At 47.9% G+C, this 15,329-nt stretch overlaps 1 protein-coding gene across 1 annotated transcript; it reads left to right on the forward strand.

Moving 5' to 3' along the window:
* Window positions 1–5,517: 5,517 nt before the first annotated feature.
* On the forward strand, window positions 5,518–6,543 carry LOC132575518 (uncharacterized protein K02A2.6-like; the record flags this gene model as incomplete). Its single annotated transcript, XM_060244333.1, has 1 exon — window positions 5,518–6,543. A coding segment is annotated over one exon (1,026 nt), but the record flags the coding sequence as incomplete, so codon positions are not given.
* Window positions 6,544–15,329: the final 8,786 nt, after the last annotated feature.

Consider the following 15,329-nt stretch of genomic DNA (forward strand, 5'->3'; position numbering starts at 1 on the left):
TCCGTGCAAGCCGCCGACACCCCGACTGCCCAGAAGTCCTCAGCTGAAGCGCGGCTCGCGAACGCCGCACGAACGCCCTCTCTCCCGGCCGCCTCGTAGCTCGGATTAGCTACAGGCCTCGCCCCTCTCGGCCAACAGCGCACGCAGCTGCGCCTGGCCGACAACAAAAGCAACTGCGTGTTTGGGGGCGGGAGCAGCCTTATAAGGCCGCTCCTCGCCCCCTCCTTCGGAAGAGCCCATAGTCTCTCCTCCGCGCGGGGAGGCAATGGACGGCCCCCAGTCTCAGCGGTCCGTGGACCGCCCGACCGGGAAAGGGCCGAATTGTTTTGATAGATTAGATCTAAGATTTTAAACATGGCATTCCCACCACCCCAAAATGAGTAGAGACCAGGATGGCTGAGGACACTTTGCTTAGGAATCCATAAAGTTGAACTCTTGTCTAGTATCCTTTAAGCTTGGGAGAGTCTTTAGAGGAGAGAGTGTACTTGGTTTTCTTCAAATTTGGTTTCATTTGCTCTAAAGCAATCTGCTCGGGACCCCCAGAAAGATCTTGTATTCCATCTGATTATTTTTGTCTGTTACACACAATAAGCCAAAAAGCTTCTTCTACTTTTTCCTGAAAACTTTGGGTACATTTTCAGCTCAGAAATTTCAGTATGCATATCCGTAGCTCAAATCAAGTTTGTCCAAGCCCTTGTTATTCTCCTTCTCCTTTCATACTTTCTGGAACAGATGAAAGAGGAAGGCTGGAAGCCTTTGAAGGTATCTTCCATCTTTTTTGTAATGGCCAGTATGGAGCTGGCTGTCTCATTGTTGACTGATGTGCTGGCTGCTGATAGATCTATGACAGCATACTGGGATAGGGTTTAGGATTGTGGATGGATCTTGCACTTTATTGCTTTTATAGCTTTTCTTTCTTTTTTAGCCCTCCAGCTCTAACAACTGAATTGGGAGCCCTTTAGATGGAGAAGATACCATGCCTTTGGGTGTGGGTGCCTTGGTCCTCTCATGGATTGGGAGGTCATAGGTCAGCATATTGCTTTCCTTATTTGTTGAGCTATGCAGCAACAGTTCACGGTAGTCTTTTCTCTGCCTTGGCATATTTGACCTGGATGTCCTACAGATGAATCTGGTTTGGGAGGAGAATGAACCTCTGAGGTACAAAATCCTCATCATGTCTGGGGTTTTATTCCACTTCAACGTTATAATTCAAAAAGCAATGATTCTACAATTACTTTAACAACAACAAAAAAAATCTTACAGCAATTCTATGCCTGTGTCCTAAAACAAAGAGGTCTGTCTTTTTCTTGTGATTTGGCATTCCAATAAAGTATACATGAACTGAACTGAAAATGACTTACATTTCAATGAAAGGTATTGTGGTCGGGAAGAAACTTCTAAGCATCAATTAGTTCTATTGAATGAGAACATTGTCTTCTTAGGTTTTTACAGAGACATGAGGCAGACTTTAAAGCCTTCATTTATTACTATTAACTATTTCTCTGGTATGGTAATGTACAAACTCTACACTGTGCTAATTCCATTCAGTCCACATCAACTCCTCTGCATTGGTTCTCTAATACTCCATATGAAACTTTTGTGATTAGAGAAATACCATAATCTGATTGTCTTCCCTGATACTTGTATGGAAAAAATGGTCTTGTAATATGACACCATTTAAGTTTACAAGAAGTTGTGGAATGCTGAGTAACACCCATTTTCTGGCATTTTAGAGATGTGAGAATTTGTAATTTTACCATACGAAGAAGGTAGCACAGAAATTCCTCCAAAAGTGAAATTCAAAGCCAATGTTGGGTCCTTCCTCAGGCAAAGCATCTGATGAACTCTGAGCAAGATTTCTCCATTCACTCCCTAAACTGAAGATTCTTTTATAATACAAGCTGCTCAATGTAATATGATTCAAGGTGAAAGTCAGTTTGTTGTTACCCCACTCTCTTAAAAATAGTAATATAAATTTGTCATGAGTAGTTGTAGGTATTAAGCTTTCCCAAGCATGGCTATGTTCAATGGTGTTATATAGAATGGAAGTGAACACAATTTATGACATGAGAAGAGCTCTTCAGGATGTTTTCATTTTGATCATTTTTGCTAGATCCAGAAGATGGGGAAAACAGGATTTTTAGGAAGCCCAAAAAACCAGCTGAGTGGTGGGGAGCAGGCCTGTCACTAGCTGTTTCACGCTTTCTTGGGCTCTGATTACTTTAGCCACACACTTCTGTAAAACAGGTCTAACTAAGTCCTCCTGTACTCCTCAGCATGAGAGAATGGTACAGATTTTTAAATCACGGTGTAGTGTATCGCCGTAACATTATACAGTAACAACGCTATTGCATGTAACCAAGCGATACGCACCCATGCGCAGAGGCGACTGGGCTGCCCCCAGGCGACTCCGCATTGGGCGCGAAACACCCCGCCCATCACAGGCTGTGGCGGGAAGTTTAACTGGCCAGGATTGGGCTGGCCAGCCAGGGAGGTTGTTCCGGGATATTGTATATAAGTGGGGCCCGGCCCTTTGTTCCCTCTCTTGTAACGTGCCTCCATTAAAGCATGTTGCCCTACCCACGTCTCTTGTTTCAGTACGTTACAGTGGCGACGAGGATGGGATCCTAGCCACGTCGGCTACAGCGGAGACAGGGCAACCCACAGGCCGCGACCGCCGCCGCCATCAGCATGGCTCAACTAAGCGGAACCACCGGTCACATCGAGCCATTCAACCCCGCGAATCCCGAAGCCTGGGAGTCCTACTCAGAGCGGGTGGAATGCTACCTGAGGGCCAACAAGATCACCGAGGACAGCATGAAGAGGGACGTTCTCCTGAGCGTCTGCAGGGCGGCCACATTCGAGATCGCCAAGGGTCTCTCGGCCCCCGCCCGCCTCACGGAGAAGTCCTACGCGGACATCACCCGCCTCCTTACCGGCCATTTCTTGCCACAGCCTTCACGGGTGGCCCGCCGGTTCCTTTTCCACAGAAGGGACCAGGCTGCTGGGGAATCGGCTGCCGACTACTTGGCGGCCCTACGCAGGATCGCAGGGAACTGCAACTTTCCTCAGCTAGAGGAGACCCTGGCCGATCACTTCACGTGGGGCCTCCGCGACGAGAGGCTCCAGCAGAAGCTCTTCGCCAAGGAAGAGCTCACCCTCCAGAGCGCCTTCAGCGAGGCCGTGGCGTTCGAAAGGACTGCGAGGACTTTTCGCAAGGCCCGGACCGACGCCGTCCACCACGAGGAGCAGGACCACGACCGCCCGGAAGAGGGAGAAGCCTACCAGCTGCGCCGCCCAGCAGGACCCCCCAACTGAGCACCCCAGCGCCCCCGAGCACCCGAGCATCCCCCAGCGGCGGAGAGACCACCGGCCCCCAAGTGCGCCAGCTGCGGCGACCCCCACGACAGAAGGAACTGCCAGTACCAGACCTGGGACTGCCGGAGCTGCGGAAAGACCGGCCACATTGCGAGGGCTTGCCGAGCCAAGCCCAACCGCCGGAGGCTGACCACGCACCATGAGGTGGCGGAGTTCCACTCCACAGCCTCCACAACCCTACAGGTACTGAACTTGCCCCTCGCCACCCCCGATAAGATCAAAATGGCGGTCCTCATCGAAGGGAACCCCTGCCAAATAGAGGTGGACTCAGGTTCCTCCATTTCCATTATAGCAGAGGAGTCCCTGAGGAAACTGTGCCCCCGCCAGCGGCTTCAATTAAGGCCAGCAGACTTCATACTCCGGGACTTCCAGAAGAACCCGGTGCAAATCATGGGGTGGGCCCGGGTGCAAATCGAGTGGGGGTCCTTCTACGGCCCACTGGACATCCTGGTGGTAAAGCGCCAGCTCGCCACCCTGCTAGGTCTGGCGTGGTTCAAGCCCCTGGGGATCCGCTTGGAGTGGGTGGGACAAACCCTAACACCCAGGGGGTTCGGGGAGATTTGCCAAGAATTCCCCGACGTATTCGACGGCTTCCTGGGCAGCTACAAGGGGCCAGCCATCTCCCTACCACTGGACCCGACGGTCAGACCGATCAGGCTCAAGGCGAGGCGGGTCCCGTTCGCCTTGAAACCTAAAATAGAGGCCGAACTAGACCGCCTCACTGCCCAAGGGGTCCTGGAACCGGTGGACTATGCCATCTGGGAGACTCCCATAGTCACTCCGCTCAAACCAAACGGGGAGGTGTGGATCTGCGCCAACTACAAGTGCACAATAAATAAGGCACTGCAGGACAACCCCTACCCAGTGCCGGTGGTGAGCCACGTCCTGGCTGCCCTAGCGGGGTGTAAGATCTTCGGGAAGCTGGATCTGGCACAGTCCTACTAGCAGCTCCCGGTAGACACTAAAACGGCGGAGGCCCAAACCATTGTAACCCACAGGGGGGCCTTCAGAGTGCGGAGGCTACAGTTTGGGGTTAGCGTGGCACCGGGGATTTTCCAAAGCATAATGGACGCTCTCCTTAAAGGGATCCCCGGAGTCCAGCCGTTCTTCGATGACGTTTTAATCGCCGCCCCGGACTCCGAAGAATTCGCCAACCGCCTGAGAGAGGTGCTCCGCCGATTCCAGGCAGCGGGGCTCAAAGTCAAAAGGGAAAAATGCTTGCTGGGGGTCCCATGAGTGGAATTCCTGGGTTTTGCCGTAGACGCAGCCGGCATCCACCCAACGGAAGAAAAGACCCAAGCCATCGTGCAAGCCCAGGCCCCCACCTGCAAAGCGGAGCTACAAAGCTTCTTGGGGGTGCTTAACTTTTACCACTCGTTCCTACCCCACAAGGCAGCCCTAGCAGAACCCCTACACCGGCTGCTGGACAAAAAAACTCCTTGGGTTTGGGGCAAACAACAAGCCGCCGCGTTTCAGGCGGTCAAGGACATCCTGGTGTCCAACGCAGTGCTCCACCATTTTGACGAGGGCCTCCCCGTCATCCTGGCTTGCGATGTGTCGCCTTATGGGGTGGGGGCAGTCCTGGGGCACCAACTCCCGGACGGGAGGGAGGTACCGGTTGCATACTACTCCCACACACTGACACCAACCGAGCACAATTACGTGCAGATAGATAAGGAGGCTCTGGCGATCGTGGCGGGGATCCGGAAGTTCCACGATTATCTGTACGGGCGGAGGTTCACTATAGCCACGGACCACAAGCCGCTCTTAGGTTTGCTGGCCCCAGACCGACAAACCCCCCAAATACTTTCACAGCGCGTGTTGAGGTGGAACCAATTCCTCAACTCATACACATACACACTGGTCCACCGAGCCGGCAAAGCCATGGGCCACGCGGACGCTCTCAGCCGATTGCCTCTCCCAGTCACCGAACCTGACCCAGCCCCCGCACACCTGGTCATGCTGGTCGAATCCCTCCCGGAGCAACCCCTCCACGCCGCGGAGGTCGCCAGGGCTACAGGGAAGGACAAAACACTAGCAAGGGTTCTCGACTGGGTGGTGAGGGGGTGGCCAGATGGGAACATGGGGGAAGAATTTAAGCCCTACAAAATGAGAAGAGAGGAGCTAGCAGCACACAAAGGGTGCATCCTATGGGGAAGCAGGGTGGTGGTTCCCCCCCCCGCTCAAAAGCGAGTCCTAGAGTCACTCCACGAGACCCACCCCGGTATAGTCAGGATGAAGGCTCTAGCCAGGAGCTACGTCTGTTGGCCGGGGATGGACGAGGAGATCGAGAACTGGGTGCGGAGGTGCAGCATATGTCAAGAGTCACGCCTCAAGCCACCAAGCGCCCCAGTCACATGGTGGGAAACCACCCGGAAACCTTGGTCCAGGCTACACCTAGACTTCGCGGGGCCCTTCCAGGGACAGATCTTTCTGATCATGGTGGACGCCTACACCAAATGGCTGGAGGTCATTCCAGTAGCGTCCACTTCATCAGCCGCCGCAATACAGGCACTGCGGCGGGCACTTAGCACCCACGGCATTCCGGACACTATAGTCACTGACAACGGGGCGGCCTTCACCTCGGGGGAATTTCAGGCATTCCTGCAGAGGTACCTGATTAGGCACATAAGGTCGGCCCCGTTCCACCCAGCCACCAACGGACAGGCAGAGCGAATGGTCCGAACAACCAAGGAAGCCCTGGGCCGGATTGTACAGGGCGACTGGGATCACAGACTAGCCGCCTTCCTGTTCGACAACAGGATAACACCCAACCCGGTCACGGGGGTAAGTCCGGCAGAGCTCCTCATGGGGCGCAAACTTATCACCAGACTAGACAGGCTACACCCCGACCGAGCTTCAGACATTCACGGGAACCCCGAGGTCAGGGACGCAACCAGGGGGTTCTTTGCGGGTGACCCCGTTTACACCCGGAACTATGCCAGAGGACCCGAATGGGTAGCGGGCCGGGTGCTGCGGGTAACAGGGTCCCGCCACTACGATGTATCGACAGAAGGGGGCCAGGTCTTACGGCGGCGCACAGACCAACTGCGCCGCCGCACTCTCCAGGAAGAGCCTGCGGACACAGAAGAGGCAAGACCCGGGGAAGAGCCAACCAGGGGCCGGCCGGAGGATGCGGCCCCAACACCGATTCTACTGACGTGAGAAGCGCCCGGGCCAGCAGACCCCGAGAGACCAGCAGAGCCAGCCCAGCAGCCCCCGGTTGCACCGTCGCCCACCGACGCGCCAGCAGCAGAAGCCACGCCTCCTCCACAAGACACCTTGAGATGGTCAACCAGGGAGCGCTGGCCTCCCGCATACCTCAGGGACTATGTACAATGACCAGGGGGGGAGGGGTGTAGTGTATCGCCATAACATTATACAGTAACAACGCTATTGCATGTAACCAAGCTATACGCGCCCATGCGCAGAGGCGACTGGACTGCCCCCAGGCGACTCCGCATTGGGCGCGAAACACCCCGCCCATCACAGGCTGTGGCGGGAAGTTTAACTGGCCAGGATTGGGCTGGCCAGCCAGGGAGGTTGTTCCGGGATATTGTATATAAGTGGGGCCCGGCCCTTTGTTCCCTCTCTTGTAACGTGCCTCCACTAAAGCATGTTGCCCTACCCACGTCTCTTGTTTCAGTACGTTACACACACCAACAAATCCCCTTGTTCTTTCTGTGAGAGCCTCTTCTACTGTTTCTTGTTTTCTTTCTGATAGCCCAGGCTAGATCAATCACTAGGGATGGGCATGAACTGAAAAAAAATGGTTCATGGCCAAACCATGAACCAAATCAAACTAACAAACCAAACTGATTCATGAACCCACAAACCCAATTGAGAGGGGTCCCTTTAAACAGGGTTTTCAGAAAATCCAAAAAACCAGCTGAATGGTGGAGAGCAGGTCTGTCACTAGCTGTTTCAGGCTTTCTTGGGCAATCCCAAGCTCAGCTGTTTTTGGGCTTTCTTGTACAGTCCCTTTAAAGTTAAAAACTCAGCTGTTTTTGCCACTTTTGCAGGGAACAAAAAGTAGGGGTTTAAAGGGACTTAGAATCCCTTTAAATTCCTGCTTTTTGCTCTGTTCATGAACTATGATGAACTGCTTTAAAAGTTCATGGAAGTTTGTGATGGTAGACCCAGGGCTTTTTTTTGTAGCAGGAACTCCTTTGCATATTAGGCCACACACCCCTAATGTAGCCTATCTACCAAGAGCTTACAGCGCTCTTAGTACAGGGCCTACTGTAAGCTCCAGGAGGATTGGCTACATCAGGGGTATATGGCCTAATATGCAAAGGAGTTCCTGCTACAAAAAAAGCCCCAGGTAGACCCATCATGAACTTCAGTTCAAAAGCCAGAAACAGAGCAAAATGTGTGATGAATTTTGTTTTGTGGTTCAGTTTGTGCCCATCCCCACTGATCATGTCAGATCCTAGAAGCAAAGCAAGGTCCACCCTGGCAAATGTTTGAAGGGGAGACCTCCAAGGAATACCAGGCTTGTGACATGGAGGTAGGCAATGACAAACCACCTCTGAACGTCTTTTGCCTTGAAAACCCTACAGAGTCTCCATAAGTCAGTTGTGACTTGATGGTATTTTCTATAACCAGTCTGACATAAGCTAGATTTTTCTCAAATGCTCCTTTTTTTTGTAAAGGTTCCTCACAGATCCTCATACTACAAATGTTGAAAAGTCTTTTCCTTTTCTCCACCAGTTTTCTGAATAACTGAATTCCCACTCACCTTACACCATTCCTCTTCTCAGTGGGGCTTCCTTCCGATTTCACACTATCTGCCCCGGGACTGCAGCTAGCGTTGGCTTTTTTGTGCGGCAAACAGATACTTCTAAAAACCAGTTTCTGTTTGCCACACGAAAATGCCGATGCTAGCTGCAGCTCTGGGGCAGATAGTGTGAAATCGGAAAGAAGCCCTGCTGAGAAGAGGAATGTGAGAGTGGCATAAGGTGAGTGAGAAATCGGTCAATATGAAATACTCCACTTTGTGTCTGCCATAATTCTAGGCCTAGTGAGGCTTACAGGGTCCCAGGAAACCTGTGTAGGAGTTGCTAGTGGACCTACATTTTCCAGAATCCCTTCTGTCCTCCTGATTGGGTAGCAGAGTTTTTGGAGGGAAAACTAGCCCAGAGGGATGGGACCTGGGAGGGAATCAATAAAAGGCCAAGCCACAGCCAGGGTGTGTTCTCTCTGGAAAAGGCTTCAGGAGAGAATGCAGCAAGATGGAATCCTTATCCAAGCAGGATGAGTGACTCTATTGAGGTTAGAAGAAGGGAATGTCTAGCTAGTTGCATCAGGGTTATTTCTTTGCACCAACCATTACTTTTTTCTTTATTCACTGTTGCACTAATTTTTTTAATACCTACTTGCTGTTCTAAAGCACTTATAATAAACCTGTTATTATTGTTATACTGCTTTGATCCTCATGTCTCTTTGATCACAGATAAAAGATTTTGTTAAGAAGAAAGACATAAGGGTTGGGTAGGTGCTCTGGGCCCTCCCAGACAGACCCTTACCAGAGTGGTGGCAGCCAGTAGAAGGCTTTTTCTGGTATCCTGCTGTGTAACAGTGTCCAAGGAAGACCGGTAAAGATACCTGATTCATGTAGGACAACCTTACAGTCACAGTGACAATTAAATAGGATTTGGGGATCTTGTTACATTGCCTGTAGCACATAAGTGTGATCCCCATTTTTTCCTCCTTCAGAATGTCTTTGGGTAAGTTCACACATGCATGACTGCCAACCAAGTGACAATTTATATGTATACAACAGATGGTACTTTCATATCACCTTAGATCAACTTATAATTTTTGATAGACCCTGATCATATATTCATCAGAGAGTTGTTAATCATTGTTAATGGAGGTACTGATTATTTGTGCAAATAATTTGACCCACTGAAAACAAGGATGGTATCATTTAAGTACTCCATTTGTGGGTTAACCATTTGAGGGAGTAGTGCATCAGTGGTAGAGCACATGCTTTGCATGCTGCAAGTTCCAGGTTCATTCTCTGTCATCTCTACTTAAAAGGGTTCAGGTAGCAAGTATTGAGAAAGACTCTTCTCTGCCCAAGATCCAGTGAGAGCAGATAATACTGCGCAAGCTTGACCAACAGTCTGATGTCATATAAGACAAGCTTAATTCCAAAAGGTGGTCCTCCCACCCTTTTAAATAACCATTACAATTCCCTTATTTTTTTTTATTTTTTAAAATAAATTTCCAGTCTTGTAACAAGAACACCAAAGATTGTTTGCTGTTGTACTATCCAGCAAAATATCTGTTCTTCCAAAATTGTAATTTCATACATTTTATGGTAATTTCTCATAAATTACATGGGCACATTGGAAGCTTGTTAATAATTAAAAATCTTTTACTTTTTTCCAGCTCTGAAGTAAGTGTTAGAGTAAATAGTTTCCAGCCTTCATCTGACATGAAATCTAAACAATACAGGCATCACAAAATAAATAATTTATGAAAAATATTTATTTAAAGAGCTGTAATTTACCTTGCATTTACCATATGCCATTCATCCAAGTATCAATATAAAATATTCATTAAAGAAACTCATTAAAACAAACTTCCATACAATGGGGTGACAGGCCAACAAAAAACATCAATCATAGAAAGGCTTTAAGTTTTTATTAGTGCACACAGATATACTAATATTTCAAAGGAGAAAATCATGAATATGCCTGCTCTTGCAGCCCTGGGATGACCACAAGGGCTGAATGGAATGGGGGGTATGATAAAGGTATAACAAAGATAGGGCAAGATTTTCTTCATTTGTTTTCATTAAGCTGAAGGAATGCATGACAGCAAACCCAAATCTATTTTATTAATGATGAATAAACCTGATGTAATAATTAATGGGAAATCTATAGCTAATCTTAGAGGAAGAAGAATAACCAGGCATGTAATGACGTTCAAGTCCGGCAAAGCAGAACTTTCTGCAGCTGTCTCTAGCTGCAGGTAATATAAGCGAAGCAATCAGCTGTGAACATCAACAGCTCCAGACTAGTGGGACGATACTAAGCACCAAAACAGAGCCATCTTTCTCAAATGAAGGCAGTGTGATCCCTAATGTTCTCCTCCTTGGTCTTACTGTGGACTATGTTAGATCACATGGATGAGCATCTGGAATATTTGAAAACTTTTAATATCCATGGTTGAAACTTCCTATGCTCTGTGAAATTTCTTTGAAGTAAACACACATTCAACTTCTGAGCTGAATTCACAAACTGTGGCATGAATATTATGAGATTCATACAAGAAATACTTCAGCTTTCCATATATAGCCTTTTTTTGCTTATTCATTAGGAAGTTCTGTTAAATATCCACTTCACATGGGCTGCAATTCTATTAGACTGTTGATCTGTGATTAAATGTTCTAATAAAATTAACTGGCTTTTCTGCAAACGGAACATCTGGAGCTATGTTTAATTTTATGTCAAACATATACAGGAAACACCTGTCTAGGTGAAGTAATTTTTTAAAATGACATTAATCCATCTGTTGTGGAAATGTATGTCACAGTTGTCACATTAAAAAAGCAATATCAACAAACACAGAAACCCTAAATTGCTTTGGAACATACACTTTCTAAAATTAACAAAAAATTCATTTATCCAAATGTTAGCATGTCAGTCTTGTTTCATACTGAATAAGATCCCTTTATTCTCTTTAGACTGAGAATGTCTTTCAAATATGGTACTGTAAAATTCCAGATGTGAAATAAGTCTACATAATTATAAGATTAAAGCACTGAGGTGACTCTTTACCTGTACCAAAATTATTCATATCCTTATACTTTATTAAAATAAATCAAAAAATCTATATGTAAAAAGCGGAACAAATTAAAATAAGCATTTTGACCATAATAAGACAGTGAAATCTCAAAACACATAAGAATACTATAATGAAAAAATATGATTCTGTTAAATGTAGAGTCATGTGGGTAACTGTGTTAAACTGACACAACAACTGGTAACTTCTCTCTACTTTACACCCAACAACTTGTGATCTGGACCCATGGCCCTCTTGGCTGATTAAATCTTGCCAGAGGGAACTTAGATGTCCTATATGGGACATTGTAAATAGATCCCTCTCAGAGGGGCATTTTCCAACACCTCTTAAAGAGGCTATGGTCTGTCCTCTCTTGAAAAAGAATACAGCAGATCCGGCCGAATTGGCAAATTATCGACCGGTCTCAAATTTACTATTTTTGGGTAAAATTATCGAGAGGGAAGTAGCGTCACAGTTGCAGGGTTTTCTGGATGACACTTCCATCTTAGATCCTCACCAGTCCGGCTTCCGCCCGGGTCATGGGACGGAAACAGTGCTGGTCGCTTTGGTAGATGACCTCCAGCGGCATCTGGATCGAGGTGGCGTGGAGGTGCTGATGTTGTTAGATCTGTCGGCTGCGTTCGACACGGTCGACCATCAGTTACTGACCCGCTGGCTTGCCGACGCAGGGATCAGGGGGTTGGCCTTACAGTGGCTTTCCTCCTTCCTTGATGGATGGGGACAAAGGGTGGCAATTGGGGGAGAACTGTCCCAGAGGCACTCACTAGATTGTGGTGTGCCGCAAGGGGCAGTTCTCTCTCCGATGTTATTTAACATCTACATGTGCCCCCCTGCCCAGATTGCCCGGAAGTATGGGCTTGGGTGTCATCAATATGCAGATGACACCCAGATCTATCTACTAATGGACGGTCAGCCTGACTGCATCCCAAAAAATCTGGACCTAGCACTGCAAGCCATGGCAGGTTGGCTCAGGCTGAGTAGGTTGAAGCTGAATCCAATGAAGACAGAGGTCCTTTGCTTGGGTCGTGGTGCTCTTGGAAGAGAAATTCCCCTCCCAGTCTTTGACGGTGTGTCACTGAAAGCGGCACACAGGGTCAAGAGCTTGGGGGTTCTACTGGAGCCTTCATTGTTAATGGAGGCCCAGATAGCGGCCACTGCCAAATCCACATTTTTCCATCTGAGACGGGCGAGGTAGTTGCCCCCCTTCCTGGAGCATCATGACTTAGCAACAGTGATCCATGCAACGGTCACCTTGAGACTGGAATAGTGTAATGCCCTCTACATGGGGCTGCCTTTGTGCCGAACCCAGAAGCTACAGCTGGTGCAGCTGGTGCAGCTGTTACTAGGGCTCCTGAAGTGGGAGCACATACAGCCGGGGCTGTGCGAGCTGCACCAGCTGCCAGTTGTAAACCAGGTTTGTTACAAAGTGCTGGTTATTGCCTTTAAAGCCCTATATGGTCAATGGCCTGCGTACCTTAGGGACCATCTCTCCCCATATGAGCCCCAGAGAGTACTGAGGTCAGCGGGAAAGAACTGGTTGACAATCCCTGGGACGAAGGAGGCCAAATTGAAGAGCACATGAGAATGGGCCTTTTCAATTTTAGCTCCACACTGGTGGAATCAACTTTCAGATGAAGTGCGGGCCCTGCGGAGTCTTGATCAATTCTGCAGGGCCTGCAAGACTTTTAAGATGGCCTTGGCCTAAATATAGACCTAAGTTAGACCCGCTGTAGACATATCCAGCCACTAAATTCATTGAAGATCTGAGATGTAGCACCAAAAATGTTAATTTTTAATAGTAATGTTGGTTTTAAACGATGGTTTTAATGTATTATTTATTGAATTGTACAGATGTTTTATTGTATATTGAATTTATATGATGTGAGCTGCTCTGAGCCTGCTTCGGCGGGGAGGGCGGGATATAAATAAAATGTATTATTATTATTCTATTTCATGTATGCCCACGAAAGCTTATACCTTGAATAAAACTTACTGGTCATAAAGGTGCCACTGGACTAGAATTTTGTTCTGTGTTAAATGTACTATCAAGAACACATTAGAAATGCAAGAATTCTGACCATGGCCGAAGGAGCCATTTACTCTGGCTAGACATTCTGTTAGCAAGATTAGGAAAGGGTTTATTACAATATATTGTGGGGTGGGGCAGAAATCACAAAGAAATTAGGGAAATAATAATATCTATTCATTAGCATCAAGCTTCTGCATCTTGCAGACAATATAATACCATGGAGGATCATACCTTTTAAAGAAAACCATTAATTTTCCTAATGTTTATCTATTAGCAAAACTTATTGTGGCAGCAGAATGTATGTGCAGAGAAGGCCTGCAATTACATAGTATAAGAATGTAGCATAAAAAGTGGTTCACCTAGTCCAACATCTTGTTTCACACAGCAACCAACCATTTGGTCTGGAGGGCAAACAAACAGGCTGTAGAGGTCAAGGCCTTCCCTGATGCCTCCTGTTGAGAGGTTTACTCACACTGGATGTGGAGGGTCTCCTTTGTCACCATGGCTACTCATTCTTAGCATTTTAACCATTTTTAACCCATAAAAAGTCATTTTCTAATCCCAGGATGACAACATTCATGCAGGAGATATTTTCTCAGAATCCAAATTGACTTTTGAAGTTACATTATATCTGGAGTTTTGGAAGTCCAAATACATAGGGTCTTTTCACACTTACCAGTGGAAACCGGAAGGGAGCGGTATTGTGCCGCCTTGCAGTAATCCGAGACAGGGATGGGAGTTTTCAGACACATGTTTTTTTTCCTGATAGGGTTCTGTGATTGAACCGAGCCATTTCACACTGTTCTGCTTTTATCTCGCTTCCACCAGCACTAGCCGTTTTCGCCTGTGTGATCTCCAGCTTTTTTTTTTTTTTAACGTCTCACAACAGCACCACCATAGGGATGCCTGGGCTCCATTGAGATGCCAGAGATTGCCGCTGCTGAAACTTGGTAACAGGTGCTGCATTGGATACACAGTTCAAGTGGGAGATCGGGGCACCAGGCATTGGTCTGTCACCTGTTGCTATCACTTCCATGCCCACATAGGAGTCAGGGGAATGAGATTGGTTTGTAGGTGACTCTGAAGCACATTGCCCATAGGGCAGCAGGTTTCAGCGGGAGAACAGACCAACAGTGATTGGTGAGACAGATGGTTTGTGTGGAAGGCTACTGTTTTATTAGTTCTATTGTTGTAATAGTCATGGTTTCCATCACAACAGTATTGAGACTTTTTGGATTTCATCATCTCCCCATACTGCTAGGAGATCCAGAATCTCCTGCTTGCTCCAAACTACACCTCTTGACCCACTCATCCTCCTCACAATTCCTGACAAACCACTCACCAACCTAATAAACCAGACAATCCGCTCACCAACTACAACCCACAGAAATCTGTGGCTCCCCCCCCCCCTGACATTTATACCTGCTGCAGCTTGGCATAAGTCACTTTCCAGCCAATAGCCTGTGGGCATGGATGGGTGCACATCAGGCTAGGTTAGCAACATTTGTCTCACCAATCTCTGTTGGTCTGTTCTCCCGCTGAAACCTGCTGCCCTATAGGCAACCCGTCTCCAGGTGGCAACAGCCCCCCCCAAAAAATGTGCCTCATAGAAACCTACAAACCAATCACATTCCCCTGACTCCCATGTTGGCATGCAAGTGATAGCAACAGGTGACAGACCAACGCCTGGTGCCCTGATCTCCCGATTGAACTGTGTATCCAGTGGACCACCTGTTACCAAGTTTCAGCAGCGGCGATCTCTGGCATCTCAATGGAGCCCAGGTATCCCTATGGTGGTGCTGTTGTGAGATGTCGCTATAGCACTATTGCGCTATAGCAATCCCAGCAACTTTTTTTAAAAAAAGCCGGAGATCGCATGCCGGCTGGCAAAAAAGGGTGTGAAAACTGCTCCCAGATTAGATACTGGACAATTCACACAGCGCTCCATACTGATTTCAACCTGGAAGGAGGGGTTGAAAACTGGAAGAAGCTGCTCTTTGTTAGTAACGACTCAGGCATGCCTCACTACCGGGACAGCCACGGGACTGTGTGAAAAGGTAGCAGCCAGTTACTGAGTAGTATTTCGGTAGCAGCCAGTTACTGA

This window comes from Heteronotia binoei, chromosome 7, assembly GCF_032191835.1.
Source record: "Heteronotia binoei isolate CCM8104 ecotype False Entrance Well chromosome 7, APGP_CSIRO_Hbin_v1, whole genome shotgun sequence".
NCBI lineage: Eukaryota > Metazoa > Chordata > Lepidosauria > Squamata > Gekkonidae > Heteronotia > Heteronotia binoei.